Consider the following 24,867-nt stretch of genomic DNA (forward strand, 5'->3'; position numbering starts at 1 on the left):
TTTACCCATTTTTTAAATAAATATTTTTGTTATTGTTGAGATGTAGCTGTAAAGATAATTTTGTTGAGTACAAATTTCAAGTTATTTTCTCTCAACCCTTTGCTGACAGATATTATTCCAACAACTTTTGCATTTTTTGTTGCTATTGAGAATCTCCATGTTTATCTAACTATCATTCTTTTTTTGGTGTTGTGTCTTTTCTCTCGAGATGCTTTTAACATTTTTTCTCTGTCTTCATGGCATTGTTTTTATTTAGGCCTCTAGAGTCTGTTTTACTTCCTATGGGATGGTGTATTTTTATCAGCCCAGGGAGGAAAAAAAAACCTCAAATATTGTCTCTGACCATTTTCTCTAACCTAGCCTATTTCCTCCTTTGCAAAATTTGGTTAGATGTGCTAGACTTCATTCTAACCTCCAACTCATTTAATCTTCTTGTTTCTCTGTGTTGGCACTGGATAACTCCTTTAATTTGTCTTGTATAAATTCCTGAATTATATCTAAGCTGGTGGTTAATTCACTTAATAAATTGTTTCTTTTTAATATTACTTTAAAAAATATTTATAAGTTATTTTTTGGTTATCATTTATGTCTTCCAAGGGTATTTTTAAAATAAATTATTGACTTATTATTTCAAAGCATATTTTTTTCTTTAAAATATTCCACTCATTTTTCTTTATTTCACACAACAATGTAAAAACAGGTAAGCTCTGGAGTTTTAAACCTATTGTTAAGTTTTCTCTTAATCCTTGCTCTTATGTTTCATTTCTCTGTGTGTGCTTTATTTTTGTGTTCTGATCTATTATGAGAATGAACTCAATCTAGGGAATTCTGAGGGCCTACATTGAGGAATATGTTTTCTTCCACAGAGGGTTTCAATTTGCTTCTGCTGGAGGGAAAGGGAGTCACAATAAACTGGAAATCAATTATATTTGATTTGTCCCCCATCCAACCAGACTAGTCATCTGTTGCCCCAGTATAAACTAATGCTTAAAGTTTTTGTTTATTTCTTTTGTTTTGTTTGGGTTAGGTTTGGTTTTGTTGAGTTTTGTTTTCTGTATTTAGAGAAAGGACAACAAAAATAAATTTTGTTTTTATTTTTAAATTATTTTCCTTTTTTTTAAAAAACTTAAATATTTAAAAAGACAGAGAGAAAAAAGGGCAGAGAGAGGGTGATACAGAGAATCCCAAGTAGGCTCCACACTTTGAGCACAGAGCCCAGTTCAAGCCCAGGGCTTGAACACAGAAACTGCAAGATCATTACCTGAGCTGAAATCAAGAGTTGGATGTTTAACCAACTGAGCCACCCAGGCTCCCCTCAGTTATTCTCCTTTTTAAGCAAGCAGGGAGATTTATTTTTTTCCTATTCACCTGTATCATTGAGGATGTATACTCTTCTAATATAGCTGGTATTTTTCTTGTTTAGCTTTCCTAGTCTTTATGCATTTAAGAACTGATCTGTATTGCACGGAACTAATGATCCGTGAATCTCTGGATTATAACTTGATTTGATTTCTCAACTTTTTGTCCCTATAGCTGCACCAGCCTCTGTGTTCCCATTTGCCTTCCTCTCTGGTTTTAGCTAACATACAAGTCTGTGTTAGCACTTAGAGACTTTCCTATCTGTCTTGTGATCTTGATAAATCATTTAAATGGTATAATTTATCATTTTTCAGAGAATATTATTGCAATAAAGGCTTTTCAAAAAAGGTAAAGGTCCCTCAATATAGAAAATTGAGTCCTCTGAGAAATTTGCTCAGAGGTCTTTGACTTACTTGAAAACAAGAGTTAAGAGTCAAAATAGTATTTTAACATTTTTATCAAGGAAAGAAAACGTTCATTAAACATGGCAGTTTTTATCCCACTCCACCCTTATGGTGAATTTGCCAGGTTTCTCTGAAAAACAAACAGACAAACAAACAAATAAAAAACAGACATGTGTTTAGTAATGGTCAAAAACTACAAAAGTTTTATTTTATTTTATTTTATTTTATTTTATTTTTTTTTATTTTATTTATTTTTTTTTTTTTAATTTTTTTTTTCAACGTTTTTTATTTATTTTTTGGGACAGAGAGAGACAGAGCATGAACGGGGGAGGGGCAGAGAGAGAGGGAGACACAGAATCGGAAACAGGTTCCAGGCTCCGAGCCATCAGCCCAGAGCCTGACGCGGGGCTCGAACTCACGGACCGCGAGATCGTGACCTGGCTGAAGTCGGATGCTTAACCAACTGCGCCACCCAGGCGCCCCCAAAAGTTTTATTTTAGACTTAAAGTTGGTAATTAGAAACTCTAAATGGTGGGTAGAAAAAAGGTAAGGATAAAGAATGATAATTAATATTGGCTGAGTATATATTTGTATATGTACTCCTGACAATGAACTTGAGGACCTTGTCTGATATTTCTAGCTCAGGTCACATATCCTTAAAATTATAGATTATATATATATCATGAATTTATTAATCAATTCATTAAAAAATATTTATGTTGAAGCAATGTTGTATACATTTGGGGAGCAGCACTATAAAGATATATTAGCAAGGAATCTACCTGCAAGAAATATATATAAGAGTAGTAATATGTCAGGAAATAACCATCACATTAAGTACAAAGGGATTGACCAGATACAGTCCTGTTGTTAGGTAGATAGAGACAAATTTTCTGGCTAGGCCATAAAATTGATTAGGTTTTTGTGGTTGAAGGGTGATGTTGTCTATCTGCTTACTTACTTTTGTGTGGGATTCAGGTAGAAGGAAATGTAATAAGTTATGGATTCCAGGTAATGCCCTATAGGTTCAAAAGGTCAGGATAAGTCTGGAAATCTGAAAACACATCAGTATGACTGAAGTGTAAGGTAATTCGTTAAAAATAGTGGAAAAGCAAAGTTGGGAAGGTAGTTATATTCAGATTATACAGGAAGCCAGGCTAAGGAATTTAGACATCACTTTCTGAGTGGTTGAAAGCTATTGAATATCTTTGGGACAAACAAAGGTCATGATGCAGAACTCTCCAGTCAGAAAAATAACCTGGCAGCAACTAAATCATTTGGTTGGATAAGGAAAAAGAATGGATGCTATTGCAATTTTAAAGACAGAAATAGATTTGAGAGGGCATGAACCATAGAACTGACAAGGACTAAATAGGTATTAATAGCTTACATTTGAATATGCTTTCCAATGTAGGAGTGCAATGTATTCTCTAGACCATATGATTAAGAGTCAATCAGAAATAAATAAAAGGATTTTGAGCAGCAGAAACAGCCAAAAAATAAAAACAAAAACCTTTGGAAAACATGTATTTTAGAGAAAATAAAAACATACTGTGTCATTTTTGCCAATACCAAGCAGTCCAGGGTAAAAAATGCAGAAAATATTAAGTCCTTGGATTGGCAAAATATCCTTCAACCCTGCATTAAACCGAATAAATAACATCATCTAACGTAATATTCCCAGCAATCCTATGTATTATCTGTAATTAGCCTCATTTTCCTGATAAGAATAGAGGCTGAAATTTAAGTGACTTGATTAAAGACAAAAAATAGGCACCCAACCTAGAACATGAAGCCAGGTGTTCTCATTATAGCAAGACTGTCTCTCAGCAACCAATTAAGTCCAGAGGGTGAAGGAGAAGAAGGAATAAATATCCTGGATGAGGCAAAATAAATAAGTATCAGACATGCCATGTTTAGCCTTACAGAGGTGTTGTAGTACTTTTTCTCAAGAAGAGGGATCCAGAGGAGGACAACTAAAAAGAAATTTCTAGTGTTGGATCAAAAAAAAAAATAAAGTTGACATTTGAGATTCACCAACTTACCAGTAAATTCATGATGAAAGGTAACTTGCAGAGGAAACGTTGTTGATTAGAGGAGAATTAAAACATGGATGATACCTTCTAAAGGAGCTGTGATTAAAAGTTATTTAGAAATAATAAGAGCATTTTGAGCAGAAAGTAGGCTCTGTCGGGTTTGGAAAGACATACACGGACGCTGGAACCTACCAGGCCAATACTGACAGTATAACAGACCTAGAACCACCAGGTCTCCATGTCCTATTTTGCTCTTTTAAATTTTGAAATAATTGCCAAATTTTACAAATCTGATGTTGTCACTTTCACATGAAAAATCCAGCGTTGTGGCATCTTTTAACAATGGTAAAAATGGAAGATTTAACAGTGTGGAGGGTTCAGCAACAGCTGCTCTGTGGTTCCAGCGGCGCTTGGGTTGGAACCACTGCTCTGGAGCAGTGCCTGGGAGCAAGTTAGAACTTGCCAAATGCCAGGCCCCTTCCCAGACCTACTGCATCAGAATCTTCCTCCTAACAGTCTCCAGGTGTCTTACAAGTTTGAGTAACACTAGTCTAAAGAGCTTTGGACATTCAGTATGCTTGAAAATAACAGAACTGTGTAAAATAAAGACAAAACCAGATTAGAGGATTCAAGTGCCACAGATTGGGGACTAAATGGGCCTACTTTATATGTTAATATGTTAAAAAGATTTTCTAGTAAATACCTGAAAAAGCTTTTATAGGATCCATCATTTTTAACACTTGATTTTAATTTGTTTCTAATTAAAGTATACAATTGTATTTAAGCCTAAATTCCATCCTTTTTTAAAAGATTCCTAATTAAATAATCAAGGAATAACAACCCAAATATTCATATTGGCAGCAATGAATTAATCGAAACTTAATTAGATTTTAGTAATTTCTGTAGAATCCACGTTGGAGGAATATTAAAAGGATTTTGTTTCTTTGCTCATATCTCAGTCCATTTCTGTTAATTATCTATTTTGCAAGATGTTCAACTCTGGTGATCTTGTTTTAGGAAAGTTGAATTGTTTTATTTCATTTCAGGAACAAATTGGCACTTTCAAACATAAAATAGCCCATTTGTTGACGGCCCACAAGTACTTTCTCCTGACTAGAAAGATGTGCTACCAACTGAAAAAGCTGTTACTCTAATTTGAATTTTGGTCACCTTGGACCATAAGACCGCTGCCTGTGTCTGCTCCTAAGTATTTACTAGTGAATCACTGAGTGTTAGTGTAATTTCAATGCTAATTGTTGCTTCAGGTTTTCAAATGGCTCAGCAGTAAGACATTAATGATTATTCATGCCTTAAGAAGGGCTGATAAGGGAATGAGATTACAATCTTGTACAATTTTAGCTAACAAATTAAATTGTAAATTAAATTTTCCTGAGACAGAAAATAACTTACTTTGGAAAGTCAAAAAGAATGAGAAACTTCATTCACTTTTAATTTTCTCTTTCCTGTTTTACAGATATTCAGAGTATCAGAGGGTTAGCAGTGGATTGGGTCTCACGGAATTTATATTGGGTTAGCTCTGAATTTGATGAAACACAAATTAATGTGGCACGACTAGATGGCTCTTTGAAAACCTCAATTATCCATGGAATCGATAAGCCACAGTGTCTTGCAGCTCACCCAGTCAGGGGGTAAAGTATGATTATTTTTTGTAAAGTTTTTCAAAAGTTTCACACATTTTTACCTTGATTTCATATAAAAACTGTATTTAATTCAGAGGAATTATTAGCCATACGGTAAAAAAAGTGAATATGAAAATTGTAAAAGAGATCCCTGCTTAGAGATTTCTGGTATCTGCATAAAATCAGGTTTTTATATATTATTATAACATTTTATTAATTTATGTTTCTAAGGAGTAACAGTTCAGAATAAAAAAAGAAAAAAAGGTACAAGGAAAAGTCATTGATTTCATTTCAAATACCAGTTATTAGTAACATATTTACTGCATGCTGATGTTACAGTAACTGCTAAGTAGCTCAAATTCTCCCACCTTCTGGCTAATCATCATGTACACATGGAGAGAGCTTGTGTAGGGCTAAAATACTTTCTCCCCAGTGCTTTCAATGGGAATGGCTGAAGTGACTTTGTTTTCTTCTTTGGTATCTGGTTTCTCTAAACCAAGAAGATTCAATCTTAATGAATTACTTTACATAGAAATGATTTACTATAGTCATAGATATTTCAGTTGTGAATGTAGGAGGAAACAGGAAGTGAGAAGATTGTCCTTCAGTGACAGGAAAAAGCAGGAGTGATGCTTTCTTCTGAGGCAGACCTGTGTGTTACTGTCGGCAAGTGTCTCACCAATTCGCTAAAAAGAATTCAACCTGACCCAAGAATTTACGTTGATATTAACTTTCTTCTTCAGTGTAAGTTTTTAGTCAACAAGTAGGCCTACATCTAATATTTTTAATCCATATCTCTTAAATTAAGGAAACTCTACTGGACAGATGGAAACACAATTAACATGGCAAACATGGATGGCAGTAATAGCAAGATTCTCTTTCAAAATCAAAAGGAACCAGTTGGTAAGTTTGTTTGCTTTTTTCTTTTTGAATAGTCACTGCAGTGTTTAATATGACAAACCTGTACTTATATAATATATCTCTGTTCTCGAGCCTGAAAGGAAATATTACAGATTAATAATATAAATTCAAGAATTTATCACTCTCATTGAATCCATTGGGTCTAGGTGGGTGAAGGAGGAAGCACTCTTTTTTTCTAGATAAGAAGATAACGTCCTTTGATATGAGAATTTTTATAGTATCTTAAGTACTGAAGTCACTTAAAGCTTGATGTAATTACTTAATCTCATATTTTTAGTGGTGAATATCTGATACATTGCTGCAGTGGCAATATAATGTACCAAGGCTTCCCTGATCGTCATTGTGTTGTTATTAGTAGTTATAATTATATAAGTATTTAGTGTTTAGTTTTCAGCAGTTTTTTATTCACTATGGAGTAGATTGGCTTGGTTTGTTATTCTACCTTTGCAAACCATTTAAATCATTAGATAAAACTCGATGGTGCTGAAAGAAAACTCTGATGCCTATCCGTAAAACATCTCTTAAAAATTTAACTATGAAGATTGTTTTAGAAGTTAATATGTTACATATGTATGCATAGATAGATTTACATTGTAATGTATATAGTTTTCAAATCCTAATCACACTTTCCTCCTATTTTCCTATATTTCCTCTTAATTTTAAGAGGCAAGGCTTATCACACTGCCTATTTGTCATCTCAAGTATCTTTTTAAAAAAGTCCAGTAATGAACCTGGATTTTGAGATCACATTAAATGAGAGTGATAGAATGTACAAAAGAAAGCCATAATTGCCTTGAATTGAACATAGTGTATTTTTAATTCTGGGGGGAAAGTCAATTCACTATGAAGCTTTTCAGCATTTTTTCTTAGTTTTAGAAATGTGGTAGTATCCTTATCTGAAGGAGCTCATTTTACTACTGGTGATTCGGTAAAGGTGCAGTGTCACCAAGATTTACAATAAATAATTCTTTTCATGTAGTCTATAGACGAAACCTCTGATAGAAAATGATAATATTAACAACTCTTTTCTTTGGACTGGCTGTTCTAAGATTTGATACACAATTGAAATTCAAGTTAGTGTTAGAAATTAAAGGCAAATTGAAATGCTAATACTTCTGTGTGGAAAATGATAGGACAAAAGAAACATGGGCCTCTACAAGATTAGGACCCATACAAAAGACTTAATTTGGACTCAAGCAATTCAGTTGGTGCTTATCTAGAATGGTGCAGAATATTTAATATGGAAAAGTGAGTATGATGAAAATAGTATGAGCAAATAAAATCCTTACATTGTAATGCGGTAGCCCCAGGTTACACCAAAATGTTAATTTATATGCTTGTTTCGATAATGGGAAAACCTTATCTTCTTTAATGCTAAATATCCATTCCCCTACTCAAAATAAATTTTTAAAAAACCCTCCCAGCTTACATAAAGAAAGGTTATAAAGAAAAATAGTGTTACTGTTTACACTTATTGTTGTATTTGAAAATCACCTTAAATTAATTCAAAATGATACTTTTAAATTTTAATTTGCCCAAGATACACCAGTTTGACCAAAATAACCCAGAACCTCATTGTGAACGCTGCCTTAAATCGGCATTAATGAGTACGGCTTGCAAGTCCGACATTCATTCAATAAGCAGATTTTTATTGAGTATCAGATTTTGTATTAGGACTATTGATAAAAATTTGATACCCTCCTTTTCCTTAAGGGGGACAAGAACCTAAATCACTTTAGATTCCATTAAGTAAATTTAACTCAGTGACCTTCAGCAAATTGTTAGCTTGGTGGTACTTGCTTTCCTCATCTGTAAAATCAAGACAAAATGTCGATTTTATAAAGTTCCCATGAGGACTGAATGAGGAAAATTTATTAAGAGAACATCTGGCCTTTAATACTAGAACCTATCAGGAGTAATAATACAAGGTATGTTGGATCCAATAGAAGAATTTGAATTATTTGATTGCAATATTGAGAGTATAAATGAGTTCAGTAAAGAATAAATATGCAATAGAATCCATTGAAATATTGCAGAGGATTATAGGTAGCAAATAGGCCTCTGAGATGAGCAAATTTTTATGCAAATGTGAGGAATGTACTCCATATTGTTTTGTTTTACTGCTAATGCTAAGAGGTAAACAAGTGGAAGTAGCTGGATTGTACTCTCAGATCTTCCCAAAATAATCCCTGGGGCAAAAAGACAACTGGGCCCTCATCTTCCTCTTGTAGTTCTTTAAATATATTTTTAATTTTTAATTTTTTAACTTGATTTATTTATTTTGAGACAGAGAGAGAGGCAGGGAGAAATAGAGAGGGCAAGAGAGAGAATCCAAGCAGGCTCAACACTCAGAACAGAGTCTAATGTGGGGCTCAAACTCATGAACCCTGAGACCATGACCTGCACCAAAATCAAGGGTGGGCTACTTAACAGACTGAGACACCCAGGCACCCGTTCCTCTTGTACGTCTTGATGTTGTTTACAAAAAGGGTTACTTACAACTTCCTTCTGTAATTTTCTACTTTAGCAAACTAACATGTTAACCAGGTCTCTGCCGTTCTTAATAAGAGACTGTGTTGTCCATTCATAAATGTAACAAATCATTTCCCTTTTTTATGTTCCTGAAATCTGAATGGCAAATGGGCTGGCAAATACTCAGCCCAACATATTCTACTACACTTCTGCCCACAGATACCTTTTTTTTTTTTTTTTTTTTTTTGATGTACAGAGGAAGAAAGTGAGCAGGTAAAATTCTATCCTGCCTCTATTCTCCCTTGATTCCCTGCTGCAATGGGGAATATTTCTATCTTCGTAGGTCATTAACCATCAGTTAACACTTGCCATCTTTAACTACCACTTCAAATTAAGTGAATTAAATTGTTCAAGGTGTAAGGTACAAGAGGAAGAATGAATTTAAGGCGCTTGGAAACTAGGGACAACTTGTAGTAATTTTCACATTCACATGAAACATTCCTTTTACTGCTTGAGGGATAATATGGTTTTGGAAAAATGTTGTTTTAGGATCATACCAAACACAGATTTGAATCTCTGCTTTGATACTTATTAACTCCGTGACTTTAAACATACTTCTTTCCTTTTTGAAGGCTCAGTTTTATTACCTGTAAGATAGAGATAACAGTGTCTATCTTTTTGAGCTATTTTTAGAGTTAAAGCCTCATATGCAATATCTTATGTTCCACAAACCACACACTTATATACTCTAAAGAATATATGCTCAAAGAAACACGTACAAGGATATTTAATGCATCATTGTTTATAACTCTAAAAAATTTGAAAAGGCTTTAAATCTTCATCAGAAGAGGAATAGTAAATAAATGCAGCATATTTATGTGCTGAAATACTGTATACAAATACGAATATGTTTTTGCATATATACAAAAAGATGTAATAGATCTCAGAAGCATTGAGTGAGAGAAGTAATTAGCAGAATGATACTTATGGTATGAAATCATTCATAGAAGTTCAAAATGAAACATACAACATTAATGGATATTGCTCCCGGTTGAATATGTTTATAAAAGTATGGAAAACGTAAACTGGAGATAATCCACACCAATTTTATAATAGCAGTTCTCTTTAGGAAGGAACAATAATGACATTCAAAGGGAACTTTCATCTTTTTCAAAAGATACTTTACTGTGTTAATAGAATTTATTTCATATTTCATACAAAGATTCAAATTAAATACAGTAAAATGTTAATAGTGTCCAGTTATGGGGGCACCTGGGTGGCTCAGTTGGTTGAGCATCTGACTCTTGGTTTTGGCTCAGGTCATGATCTCGTGGTTCATGAGTTCAACCCCACCTCAGGCTCTGTGCTGATGGTTTAGAGCCTACTTGGGATTCTCTCTCGCTCTTCCTCTCTCTCTGCCCCTCAAAATAAATAAATAAACTTAAAAAAATAATGTCCAGTTCTAGGTAGTAAATATATGATTGTTTATTAATTTTTCTCTCTTCTGTGTTAAATGCTGGCTCTTCAAAATATCACCAAAAAAACCCATTGTGTAGACCAAGCTGAGTTTCTTACTTCACACACTGAGGGAGAACATTAAGTCATCAATGTCTTAGCAGTATCTGAGACAGGGAAAAGCAGCATTGAAATAGTAATTGAGATTGTGAAGTCTGGTTTAAGGCAGGTGTCAAATGAAGCTTGATTAGGATCATTGAGTAAAGATCATTATATAATTTTGGATTGATAGATACGGAAAGAAGAATTTGAGGGGAGATGGGTTAGAGACCAATGTATACAGTGTCATTTGTTGCTTTTTTGCTGGAGTTGATGAGCTGTCCAGGAAGTTCCTGAAATTTGCAGTTATATTGTTTTCAACTATTACCTTACTGGACAAGAGTTTATTAGAACAGTAAGTTATAACATTAAAGACAGTGGATAGTATGGGCCTCTGGGTGTCTCAGTCAGTTAAGCGTCCGACCTCAGCTCAGGTCATAATCTCACAGTTCATGAGTTCCAGCCCCACTTCAGGCTCTGTGCTGACAGCTCAGAGCCTGGAGCCTGCTTTGGATTCTGTGTCTCCCTCTCTCTGCCCCACCCCTGTTTGCACTCTGTCTCTCAAAAATAAGTAAATGTTAAAACAATTTTTTTTTAAAAAGACAGTGGATTGGGGCGCCTGGGTGGCTCAGTCGGTTAAGCGTCCGACTTCGGCTCAGGTCATGATCTCACGGTCCGTGAGTTCGAGCCCCACGTCGGGCTCTGTGCTGACCGCTCAGAGCCTGGAGCCTGTTTCAGATTCTGTGTCTTCCTCTCTTTCTGCCCCTCCCCTGTTCATGCTCTGTCTCTCTCTGTCTCAAAAATAAATAAACGTTAAAAAAAAATAATAAAAAAAAAGACAGTGGATAGTAAAGCCATGTTAATGTAGACAATAGCTGTGTTTTAGGTTTTCTCATGTATAAAATTAAGACTTTGTCTCATATGTCCTTTATGGCCTTTCTTCTTACTCATGTAAATATATTAAAAGCATCCTTTGTGGGGCGCCTGGGTGGCTCAGTCGGTTGGGTGTCCAACTTCGGCTCAGGTTGTGATCTCACAGCTCATGGGTTTGAGCCCCGCGTCGGGCTCTGTGCTGACAGTTCAGAGCCTGGAGCCTGCTTCGGATTCTCTGTCTCCCTCTCTTTGCCCCTCCCCTGCTCACACTCTGTGTTTGTCTCTCTCTCAAAAATAAATAAACAGTAAAAATTTTTTTAAATAAATAAAAGTATCCTTTGTAAAGAATTGTGTACACTAATATATTCTTCACTAGCTAATTCTGAAAAATTATCTACAATGGGAGATAGGAGACAGTTGTATATCTGTCAGTGTTTCATGAAAGGAAACAGAACCAATAGTGTTAATGGATTGATAGATGAGAGAGAGAGAGAGAGAGAGAGAGAGAGAGATGATAGATAGACAAACAGATATATAAAGAGATTTATTACAAAGATTTGTCTACTGAGGTTGTGGGAGCTAGCTGAGCAAAGCTGAAATCCTAGGGCAAGATGGAAAGTCTCAGGCAGCAGCTTAAACTTTAGACCTTTGCCAGAAAGTCATCTTCTTTTTCAGAGGAACCTCAGTTCTAACGTTAAGGCCTTTCACTAATTGCTTTAAACCCACCTAGATTTTTTAGGATAATATCCTTAACTTAAAGTCAACTGATTGCATGTAGTAACCACATCTACAAAATGCTTTTACAGAAAAAATCTAGATTAGTGTTTAATTCTGTAACTGGAGATGTTAGCCTAGCCAGGTTGACACATTAAACTAACATCACAATTTTTAAACACAAACTTTCTTATATTTTATCCACTGATCTATATGCCCGCAAATACAACAATTGCGTATGTTGATCCAAACATAGATTTCTGTAAATATTTATCTACAATTTAGTAAAAGCTCTCTTAAGCAGAAACGTAAGTGAACAAAAGTTAGCTGGCATTAAATAGCCATACTTTCTGAATGGAGACTGGGCAAATGACTTTATTATACTGAATTTAATGTGTTCAATATAGATTATTATGGGGCACCTCGTGGCCTATTCGGTGAAGCATCCAACACTGGATCTCAACTCAGGTCTCGATCTCTGGGTTGTGAGTTCAATCCTCATGTTAGGCTCCATGCTGGGTGTGGAGCCCACTAAAAAAAAAATATATATATATTATATGAAGTATGATAACATGTCCTTTTTGAACCTAGGAAGAGAAAAAGAAACATGCTTGAGAATGTTTCAAAAATACCCACATATAAATTAGAAAGAAAGAAAGAAAGAAAGAAAGAAAGAAAGAAGATAAAAGAAAATGAAAGAAAAACAAATATTTCTACAATAACCTGTCTTTTTAAAATCCTAATTCATATACTAATTGGCTAATTATAATTTGTTATGCTAAGCACTGTGGATGACACAAAAATAACTCTTTATGTAATAGTTGCTTTGTAACAATGCTATACTTATTAATGAGAAAGAGGGTCAGGAACATGGGGTAAGGGTTCATATGCTGGTCTGTATGTATGTGGGCATCTTGAAGAAAAAGGAAAAGAAAGTGTTCTCCCAGAGTGCCAGTTACTGGGAAACAAGGCAAGCAAGGGTGATACCAATCTTTTCCTCATGGAGTTTACTATCTAAAAGGAATTACAGTATGACTAAAAGTTATCCACTCCAGCCATATTTTCCTTCTCTGCTTCTCTCAACTTGTCAAGCTCTTTCCCCCAACAGTATATTTTAACAATGTATTCCTTTGCCCAGAAATGTCTCCCATCTCAGTTGTCTGCCTATCTGTCAGACTTCAACTTAAAGATTATTTCCTCAAAGAGGTGTTCTCTCCTTTGACAAAGCCAAAGTCTCTTAAAATAGACACTTTTAGCACCACAATTTCATCATTTAGTCTTGTCATTATTTTAGATTTCCATTTGTTTGTTGAATATTTGATTACTGCTTACCAACTAGAAAGGAAACTATAAAATTAGTGAAAATATTTGCTCTTTTTTTTAGCAGTGTGTCTGCAACTCATAACTCAATGCTGGCACATTGTAAGTATATCTTCAAAAGATATTTGTTGAATGAAGTGACCACTATTTCCCATCCAACAGCAACAGGCTCTTACATGATTAAGTCAATCCAAGATTTATTTGTATATCTTCGTTGAATAAAATTACTTTGTGAAAAAGTGTATATTTGGTGACCTGGATATCAATCATGTTGCATTGCATTCAATTATCTGAAGAGTAGCAAACATTTATATTTATGCCATAATTTTCTCAAAGTTTGGAGTGCAAAAATTATGTTAGTGGAGTTGCTTATAAATCAATGCATGGTTAGCTAAAAAGGAAAAATTGGAACTCTTTGGTTTCTAAATTGGCTTTCCCATACGTTCCTTTTATTCTTTCTCCTCTCTCTCCTGTCTAACCCTGTAACCATTTGGCTCTCCTTAGCACCTCAGAGCTTTCTCATAGAAAGAAAGAATAGGACAAAAAAGGCTTGGTCGAGTTATCTACATATCGACAAATCCTCTTAGTACTGGGTATAAAAGTAAAATTAATTCTTTTTCAATAATACCTTATTCATTCTGACCATGTCATTGTAATTTTTGATCTATCCCAATAGGCTAGAGAAACTGTTATCTGTAAATTAACTATAAAAAATATCCTCTAAAGTCCTGTCTTTAGAGCAGGAAAACCCTGTCTTTATTCAGTCACGTCAAATTCTTTATTTGTGAGGGGTTGGGCCAGTTAAGATGATGCTGTTTTCAAGGAGTATTAGAGGTGCTTATTAAAATAGGTTAAAAATTAGAAAAAAATAAATAAGATAGGTTAAAATTATATTGCATAATAACTGTTTTTTTTAATTAGTGTTTTTCCTGAGTGCTTGAAACATTGTCTTAAAATATATTCAATAACATATTGTTAACTACTTGACACAGAATCTGAAGCATTTCAGATTGTTGTGTTTTCTTTTTTAAAAATTATTATTTTTGCTGTATTTATTTATTTTTTCTCTCTCTGGAGAGTTTATTTATTTATTTTTAATGTTTATTTATAGGGGGGTAGGGGCAGAGAGAGAAGGACAGAGAATCCCAAGCATGATTGGGACTGTCAGCGCAGAGCCTGATGCAGAACTGATTCCATGTACCGTGAGATCATGACCTAAGCCAAAATCAATAGTCAGAACCTTAACTGACTGAGCCCCACCAGGCACCCCTTCTGTGCACAGTTTAGAGCTGTGATGAAAATAAGTGCATAATTTTTTGCGTTTTTTTGTTGTGTATATAGATTTTAATTGCTGTTTACTGAAGCATTGTAGTTGGTACACAGGGTGCAAGAGGATCTGCCTGGCTCCAGGAGTCCCAAACAGACCAGGCTTGATCACTCAGCACTGACAAAATCCAAAGGCAGAGAAAAGAGTGATGGTGAAATAAGATAGGAATTTATTTCGGAGACATTAACACCAGGAAGGCAGTGGACTAGTATCTCAAAGACTGCCCCCAAAGTGCTGAAAATACTTACAGAGTTATTTCAGGAAAGTATGGGTGGGGCAAAGGTGGGGGGATAGGAGCAGGTAGGAAGTGAAAGTCAAATTGATCAGCATCTTGGAGTCACTCTTCAGCAGGCTTTGCTGGCTCAGGATAGTCCTTATTGCTTGAGGGGGTAGTTTTGGTTCCCATCAGGGAATGCTTTACCCTCATGGTCTTCCACATGAGCCAAGGAACAAAGTGGAAAGTAGAAAGTTTGAGGTAAAAATGGAGGCATCTAAATCCCTCTGTCAGCATCAAGGTTATATCTCATAAGGAAACACTGGTATAGAAGAATCTTTGGAATACTCCCAAGAATTCATGCCAACATAATCCCACTTTATAAGATTCTCTTAGAACTATTGCCCTGAGATGAATTCAAAAATGGAATTTTCCAGTGCCATGAGTGGACACATGAGTAAATGTAAAAAATAAATACAAACCTATGTTTCTTGGTGTACTTGATTGCCATACCCATGAAATACATATACTTAGGGATATTTATTACTTTGTTGTTTACGTATTGAACTTCACTGCTATTTTGCACTTCAGGAAATTATTTTAATCATTTTTTCATGACAAGTCTGTCTGGGCAATCTCTGGCTTAAATTCCTGCCCACTGCCTTCTCTAAACCATTTCCATGCAGAAAATTAGGTGATTAGGAAACAAGGAGCTACTGTTTAGTTGATTTTCTCCTCAGGTATATGGATTATCAAATTATAAATTATTTTTCCCAGAACGTAAGGAGAAAACACAACATTCTGTGTGGTGTGGCTGGGAAGTATAAACTCAAAACAATAATTATCTGTCATCCTTTATGGAACCTGTATTTTCAGGAAGCCATACCTTTGTGTTTGCATGTACTTAGCCTAGAATGTGTGATAGAGTAAAACCATTATCACTTTGGCGACAAAAATAACATAATTACAGTGACTACTTTTTAAGCACTTTGAATATGTCAAGCACTTATAAAATGTTTTGCATTAATCATCTCATGGTAATCATTTCTGGAAGGGTTTCTTATCCTCCTTTTACAGATTCAGAAAGTGAGGATTGTTGAAAGAAGTCAGTTGCCTGTGATGGATAGTAGAGTGGGATTCAAATCCAAGTTTTTCTGCTTTGAAAGCCGTATTAAATCTTAACCATTATGCTTTGCCCAGAGAGGCTGATTTCATATAGTAATTACCTGACCTCAAGCTAAGATCAGGGAATAAAACTGGTACTCTTTCAAGCATGGCAAGTCGGGGAAAAAAATTCAGAACTTGGGTACTCCTGAGAAACGTGGGCCCAATTAGGACGCAGCAGTCAGGTTTTCTAAGCAGCCTGGAAACTCATGAAGCAATTTCACCTCTGTGTGAATTGTACCTTGCAATTAATTATTTCTGAATCTTTAAATGCTACTTTTACACAGCAACATTACTGATATACTAGGATTTCTAATTTGTGAAATTGTTTTTATGTTGTAATTCACTGGATTTCCCTTGCTTGTTGGTGGTTAAATCCATGTGTGTGACATACTTGAAATAGAAGTATGTCATAATCTTATCAAAACACCCAATTTGGCATTTCAGGACTGTGTATCACTGAAGACTAAGCAATTGCAGCCTTCAGGCAGTTTGGACTGAATAACTTTGTTTCTGTTAAATACAAATCAACATTCCAGTTATCCATTGTTGAACTAAATATTCTCAATTAAGATTTATTGCTCTGTCTTGGATACATTAAGTGCTTAGAGCAGTTTGCATAACAAAAGATTTTAATTTACTACTTAAAGCCATTTCCATGTTTAAAATGTTTACATATTATGAATTTTATCCCTTAAGCCTCATATAAAGCAACTTGGCTTGTCAATCAGCATTATTCTTCATGGCTTATTTGAATCTAGTGTACTGTATATTTTATCTTCTTGATATTTTCTCTTCATTTTCAATGTAATCTCAACCAAAAGTCACTTGTTTACTCAACCCTGAAGTACACCTTTTTGAAACCTATTTTTTTATTATTATTTAATCATTCCAACCTATATGCTGTATAACGTGAATTTTGAAGTATATTCATGGGTAACATTTACAAGCCCTTTTTTCACATCAAAAGAATTCAGGGGACCTCACTTTTTAAAAATAAAGTTAAAACAAATTTATGTCGGTGGGTGGCTCAGCCAACTGGTTAAGTGTTCGACTTTGGCTCAGGCCATGTTCTCGTGGTGCATGAGTTCAAGCCCTGCGTCTGGCTCTGTGCTGACAGCTCAGAGCCTGGAGCCTGCTTCGGATTCTGTGTCTTCCTCTCTCTCTGCCTCTCCCCTGCTCATGCTCTGTCTCTGTCTCTGTCTCTCTGTCTTTCTCTCTCTCTCTCTCTCAAAAATAAACATTAAAAAAAAAAAAAACAACTTTGGTATCTATTTCCTTGCTTGATATAATGCAGTTATGTTTTTTAAATATATTTATACTTGGCACACTCACTTTTATTATGTATGAAGCATGATCAATATTATCTCACAAAATAGCTTACAAAAAAAGGACAGAGAAACTAACAAATGGATATTAAAATTACACATTAATTACAGACAAATAATTTAAATTTACATTTTTTTCACCTGATCATTTTCTTACTCATTCTTTCAAATGATATTAAGTATATAAAAAAAAGGTTGTTATAAAAGGTTATGAAGGATATAGTAGGTGCCAGACCTGAAAATAAAACCTGGTATACATTATCAATAACGTCATAGTCCAGTGAAGTAAAAAGACAGAAATAATTACAAACCATTTGATGCAGTGTCATTCCTGGGTACTATTTCCAGACACCATAAAGGTAAGTAGACATTGTAAAAAATAGAGGGAACAACTAATTTTGTGTGAGGAAGAAAAATAGAGAATAGTACCCAAATTAGTAATGTTTGAAATTTCAATGGATCTTGAAGAAAAAATATAGTTCCGTTTTTAAGAAAGTGACAAAGGAGAAGAAACTGATCTCATTCTTCGTAGAAAGGAAAAATAAACAAAAAATGTACGAACATGTGAAGTGTCTAAAAAACTTTGAATTTTTCTGCGTGTCTACAGAAAAAAATCTAATGCAAGGGAATGTTTGGGATTATATTGACAGGAACTGTAATTTTAAGATGTTCAAATGGCACAATCCAGTGCTTTTAAAAATATTTTGTTCTATTTTACCTATCAAGCTATAAAATATAGTTTTGGTGCATTATAAAACTATAGGTATTAAAGCTTTTAAAATGTTTTTTTAGAGCAAAACACTTCTCAGGAAATAGGCTGTCACTGCGCCTGATTTTGCTTCCACTTTTGCACATGTTTTTTTCACAAGGCACATACTTTTTGCTGATCATCAAAAGTTTGAAATACAGGATAAATTGTCCAAGGTAAAATGACTAATGTGACAGAGGATGGGGGAGATGCTGAAATCTTAGCTCTATGCGATAAGCAATAAAAACGTAATTAATGTAGTTCTGTAACTCTATTTGTTGTCAGTGACTTCTTAAAGCAGAGTGGATGGAGAGCGATGATTTCAAGAAAGAATTTAGATCCAGTTAAGATACTGGCAGTATAGACATGTGCAATAGAGGAAAAAACAAACGTTTTTCTTACCTCTCGCTGGCTAGGGACCTGGAAATTAGATTGACACAATGACAAACTACCCAGAGAAAAACAGTTTATTAACCAGAGTAGCACACATGCAGGCAGGAAACCTCACTGATCAGGAACTCAAAGGAGTGGTTAGAAGTTGGGCTTATATAGCATATTAACAAACAACAGCAAATTTGTAGAATAATATCAAAACAAAGGAAAAGGGATTTAGACTTGCAAGGGAGGCAAACTGTGGGAAGGTAACTACCTGAAGGACACTAATGGAAGATAAAGATTGTTTTAGTAAGGCTTGTTTTCTAGATTCCTCTCCATGCCATCCCTGGGCTGTTCAGAGTCTAGACTAGTCTCTGGTGATTAAGAGGCTAAGACTGCTTTTAGCAAAAAATTAGGGCAAAGAGCTTTTATTTTTTTGTCTTCTGTTTCTCAGTTCTTCAAGTCAAAGTAATTCTTAAGCCAAAGTGGCTTGTTTTGGAGTGGCATATTTCGATCCCTTACATACTCAACTTTTTGTTGAATAATATTGAAAAAATATTGAACGTTTGTTGAAACATGCTTTTTTTTAATTAAAAAAATTACATTGAGATAATTTTAGATTCCCATGAAGTTATAAAAAACAATACAGAGAGTTTCCACATATTCTTTATCTAATTTTCCCCCATTGGAACATAATGTAAAACCACAATAAAATATTACCACCCAGGTACTAACTAACCTTAATGAAGTCCGTTAATATTCAGATTTCATGTTTTATTTGTATTTGTGTGTTTAATTTTAGATTGAATTGTATCACACATGTAGGTTTCTATATCCAACACCACCTTCAAGGTACTGAATAAAATGAATCAGATTCTGTGGATAAGTGGGGAAAAAAAGAATTAAAAAAATGCCAAAAAATTCCAACACCACAATGATCCTACCTACTGCCCTTTTATAACCACACCTACTCTCTCCTGCCTACCACCCCCTTTCCCTTTTCTCCATACACCATCTAAAATGTTCCATTTCTAAAATGTTCTGTTTTTAACATGTTATAGGAATTCAATCATACAGTATATAACCTATCGGATTGGCTGTTTTCCACTCAGCATTTTTCCCTGGAGAGTCATTGAAATTTCATGTATCCATACTTTTCTTCATCTTATTGCTGAGTGGTATGCCACGGTATATAAATACCACGGTTGACTTAAGCATTCTCCTATTAAAGGAGATGCGATGATTCAAATTTTGACTACTGCAAATAAAGCTGCTACAAACATTCATGTGTAAGTTTTTATATGAACACAAGTTTTTATTTCTCTGGAATAAATTCCCAGGAGTGAAATTGCTGGGTCCTACGGAAATAGTATGTTTAGTTTTATAAGAAACTGCTCAGCTGTTTTCCAGAGAGACTGTACTGTTTTTCATTCCACCTATAATGTATTAGTTATCCAGTTTTTCTCTGTATCCTTGTCAGCATTTAGTGTTGTCACTATTTTTATTTTAGCCATTCTTACAGATGTGTACTGCTTTATCATTGTCATTTTAATTTGCATTTTCTTTTGATGTTGAACATCTTTTTCATGTGCTTACTTGCCATTTGTATATCTTCTAATGTGAGATGTCTGTTCACTTCCTGTACTCATTTTATTGGGTTTTTTGTTTTTTTTGAGTTTTGACTGCATTTTTGTTGCCACTAGCCTTTTGTTCATTTGTTGTGTGTTTTCAGTGGTCAGTTTCTACAACTATCACAATTTCAGACACAGAAGGATTTGTGTTCTATTATCTGATATGTGTATTGCAAATATTTTCTCCCAGACGGAAGCATGTCTTAATTTGTCTTCACAGACCAACTAGAACAACAGTTTCTAACTTTGATAGACCTGCATAATTGAGGGAATGCTGTAATTACGAATGAAGTGTACAGTCTAAGTATTTCTCACACTAAACCGTCTCAAAACTATCAGTTGTGGGGATTACCAAAGAAATGGTTGCAAATTTTAGAATAAGACTTTAGCTTGAAAAGGAGATACGAAAACTTGTAGTACTAATAAATAGCTAGCATTTATTTAGTGCTTTCTATGTGCTAGACACTATATTATTATCGTTATTATTACATCTTCACAATGGTGTAGTGAGGGTGTAGCCAGGTGAAGGCTGACTAGTCTTTTCTCAGACGAACTCAGAGATGAATAGACAAGGTGATTGAAAGGTGGTACCTTATATTTATATTTACTTCAGAGAGAAGCAGGGATGGAGCACAAAGAATGCTTGGGTTTCCTCAGTATATTTATTCTAGCATTTACAAAATCTAAGCATTCTTAAGAGGGATAAAGTATTTTTTGAGATAGGCTAATAGTGAATAGGCAATTAACCCCATTCCACTTCCCCATGGAACAACTATGCTCCTCTGGAGCTAAAAGTTCAATGTTTTAGAAATAGTTTTACCCCCCAGAAAAATCATGCCACTTCTGGTTAACTCTGAAAGGATTTCCATTTTGGAGTATCCAGAATATTATAATTCTTCTACAGGTATAATAAGGATATAATTTTATGATTTTTTTTTCATTTGTTGTATATTTTCAATATTACAACTACCACAGTCCTAGATGCAGAAGGAGTGTGTGTTCTATTGTCTGAAGGTAATGCTACAGGAGAATATTTAGATGATTTCAATGTTATTTTTATACATGTCTAGAGTATTTAAAGTTAATCATCTGTGTTTTAATATCTATAGTATGTGTTCTTCCCCATGTATATCTTTAATGTTCTTCTGTCCCCAAAGATCTCCTCATAATACACTTTCCAGCAGTATTTTAAAGGCCTCATTAAACTTATTAAGTATTCAATTTTGAAGGTTTTTAAAAACAGGCATTTTTTTTAACTTAGAGGAAAGGGAGAGAGAGAATCCCAAGCAGGTTCCATATTGTCAGCAAAGAGCCCAATGTGGGGATGAATCTCACTAACCATAAGATCATGACCTGAGGTGAAGTCAGAAGTCATATGCTTAACCAACTGAGCCACCCAGGCACCCCCACAATAGGCAATTTTTAAAAGGAACTTCTTAATCCTAAAATCAACTGAAGAGATTTTTAAAAAAATACTGATTTCTGGGACCAACTCAAACCAATTAAAATTTCTGGGAGTGAGGCCTAGGTATCGGTATTTTTAACAGTTTTCCGGATAATTGTAATGCATAACCAGGGGCTGAAAATTTTGAAATGAAATTTAGTAAGTGTCAGAAAAATATTAGAAAATTGCCATCTCTAGAAAGCCTTAATTTTAAAAATTCCTTATTCTACATATTTGCATTTTTGTTTTAATTCCATATTGCATAGTACATTGACTTAATTTGAGTCATTTAAAAAAGAAATGAGACATGTAAAGTGAACTTTCCAGTTTTAATTGTAACAAAACTGAAAACTTAATGAACTTAATGTTTTTAATAATTATGGAAAATAATTAGGTGATATTTTTCTAAAAATATGTAGTTGTTTCTTATATCAACATATTTCTATTGGAAATGTATTTTGGCAAATTATATTATCCCAATTAAAAAATAAGCTGGGCTATTTTAGTCAAAATGTTGAAATAATACCGTAAGGGAAATCTTTGGCTTCAAATAGGGCGAGAATGAAAGCATATGAATTAACCCTGCATTTTTACAATAATAGGAAAGATAGATAAAAAAGGTAGATTCTTTTTTTCATAAAGGTTTTTCAGTTTAAATGACGACTTTTCTTCCTTTGACATACCTTATTACTTTTGAATCTAGGTTTCCTCTTTTGATTACCAAATCCAGGTGATTTTAAAAATAATTATGTCTAACAAAAATAAGTCTATATTAGTAGTGGTGTATTCTTCAGAAAGATCCGGCAGTCCTTTTGAGGATTTTTTTTATATCAGTCACCCATTCTGAGAACATTGTAGTGCAAACACAATCATATTTCTTTGCATAGGTTTTAGGATACTTTTATGAACGTGCTCATATTTAATCTGCTTTCTCATGGCTATTGATTTAGCATTCTAAAATCACTGAGCAGTTTCCCCTGCATCAAAACACTATCAGTTTACTGCTCAGTGATTCATTTTTTGAAATAGTGCAAAGGAGACCTGATTCAGAACTTATTCCAATAAGTGGACACTAATTAATTCTTCAATGTTATTAAGACCTAAATGTATGATAGTAACAAAATAAAAAATCTTATTCTGTGAAACAATTTACATTAAAAAATTTATAAATATGTACTTCCAAAATATGCATATATCTATGAATTTAAAACATATATCACCAATTTCTTGAATTCATAATAGGATTTTAAAGATACTTCAATTCTGTGTTATAAACCTGGGAATAAACATGCTCAAGAACAGTCAGAGGTTAAGCTAATACATTTAATAGAAGACAAGATGTACGTAGGTGACTAGGTGATCTATCACATGAATATGTATGTTAATATAGGAACTTCATTACTTTTTTCCTATAAATCTTAAAATGATTAATCGTAAACTATTCCATCTCAATATCGATGTGAAAACTTAAGCCATCCCAGGTGGCCTATTGGAGCACTTCCTTCCCTTCTTCCCTGTTGTCATAGCATCCAGCTATGAGTAGTATATTAAAAAAATTCTTTTGTAGAGATAATTCAACACTACTAGGCAGAACTCTTTGGAGACAACTTATAATTTTAATAATGGAATTAATTAAACAACCCATTCATGTGTTCAACGTCTATAAATTTTCTTCTCTGCTCTAGGTACTATGCTAGGTATTAAAGATCAAAGCTCACTACCAAACAGCCTCTTTTCTTTCAGCAAACTCCATAAACAAAGATGTTGAGTAGTAAACTCTGGGTAATTCTGACCCCAACAATATAACTTTCCTGCTCTGTATAATAATTACTTTACACATTGCAAGTTAGAATCTAGATATTCCTGGGTGTTGGGTGGATGAGAAAGTTCTGACAATGTGGTTTAATTTGGAGTTGGGCACATTTGATACTAATGCACCCTTTCCTTCAAGAAAAAAAAAAGTATTGAGGAAACGTAGATAAATACAATCCCTTAAGTAAGGCCAAAAAGTATTGTTTTTAAAAATCAAGGTGAAGAAAATATAATAGATTAGTCTATTGAAGCCAGGAGTGAAGTTAGTAGTGTAAATGCAATGCAATTGCTGCAGATGGGTCACAAATATGACTCTTCAGATTCTTTGCAGCCAAAACAAAGAGAGAAATATGATCAGTTACAATTTTATATTTTCCACTATAGGTTTTTCTGGCACTGAACCCTGAAAGAAATTTCTCCCATGGGTTCTTGTATAAAGAGGTCACTATGTGGTCTATTATTTTAGACACTATATCCTGGGAAGTGCAACAGTGGTTTTCCTATGGCTACTTCTTATAGCATCCTTCATTTAAATCAAGAGCACAATGCCAGAGCTCAATTCAGCAGCAGATTAAGTGAGAGACAAAAATCCAATGATCTAAAAATGTGGATAGCTCTCCGATTGTTTACCTTGATTAAAAGATAAAATTTGGAATACCTAGAAGAATAGGTAATTTTGCTTAGAAGGAATTCTTCATAAACGTATTTATTAATTCAGTTATTGATGAACATTTGCAACAAAATGTTTGGAGTTATATTTTGTACCATAAATCTCTAGTAAGATATTCTTCATTGCTGATTAAAGACAGAATTACGTGATTTGGATAGCCAACTAAACAGAAGACAAAACAGAAAACATCTGATCATTAAGTGGTCTAAATCAGGAGTTTTACTAGAAAAAAAAAAGCACAGAAGTAACTCAGGAAGTACGTATAGAAAATCCAAAATTTCTCTCATAAAAAATTGAATGGTGAATCACTTTCAAACTGGAAATATTATACCAAAGTATATAACTGGAATAGTTTTTATCTGATTATTTTACAAAGTGTTTAAAGCCAGTCATCCACAGTAGTCCTCAAAGGGAGAAAAAATCTAAAAACTTTATCCCGAAATGTCTAATTTTATTTGTTAGGTTTATTCTGAACCTTCCATACTTGTATTTAGTAAAACATACCAATAAGCCAATAAATAGCTGATCTATTGTATTGATTTGTAATATTATTTCTATTTGATTAAAATTGGTCTGAAAAATCATTTCTGTTCTCCGGATTGGGACTATTTGTAGTTGGGACTCAATGCACTAGAACTCATGTGATTCTCTCCAGGTGTTTCCTTTCCTTTTTTTTTTTTTTTGTTTCTTTAAGTAGGGAAGGTGTGTGTGTGTGTGTGTGTGTGTGTGTGTGTGTGTGTGTGTGGTTTGTTCCCTTTCTTCTCTGAAGAAGATTCCAGAAATAATTTATTGCATTGTATGCTTGAGTGTATACCCACATGTGCATTTCCATAAGTAGTTGAGGGTTTTAGAGGACTAACA

The 24,867-nt window shown here is 34.2% G+C and overlaps 1 protein-coding gene across 4 annotated transcripts in view; it reads left to right on the top strand.

Annotated features, from left to right (window-relative positions):
* LRP1B (LDL receptor related protein 1B) overlaps nucleotides 1–24,867 on the top strand; it is a 1,871,086-nt gene that overhangs the window by 1,296,509 nt on the left and 549,710 nt on the right. For all 4 annotated transcript variants that reach the window (XM_053909160.1, XM_053909154.1, XM_053909157.1 and 1 more), the window contains exons 30-31: nucleotides 5,274–5,448; nucleotides 6,248–6,342. In XM_053909160.1, coding sequence (XP_053765135.1) covers nucleotides 5,274–5,448; nucleotides 6,248–6,342 — 270 coding nt within the window. The remainder of the gene's footprint in view (nucleotides 1–5,273; nucleotides 5,449–6,247; nucleotides 6,343–24,867) is intronic.

Source organism: Panthera pardus, unplaced genomic scaffold (genome assembly GCF_024362965.1).
Source record: "Panthera pardus isolate Hobbes unplaced genomic scaffold, ASM2436296v1 HiC_scaffold_10, whole genome shotgun sequence".
Taxonomy (NCBI): Eukaryota; Metazoa; Chordata; class Mammalia; order Carnivora; family Felidae; genus Panthera; species Panthera pardus.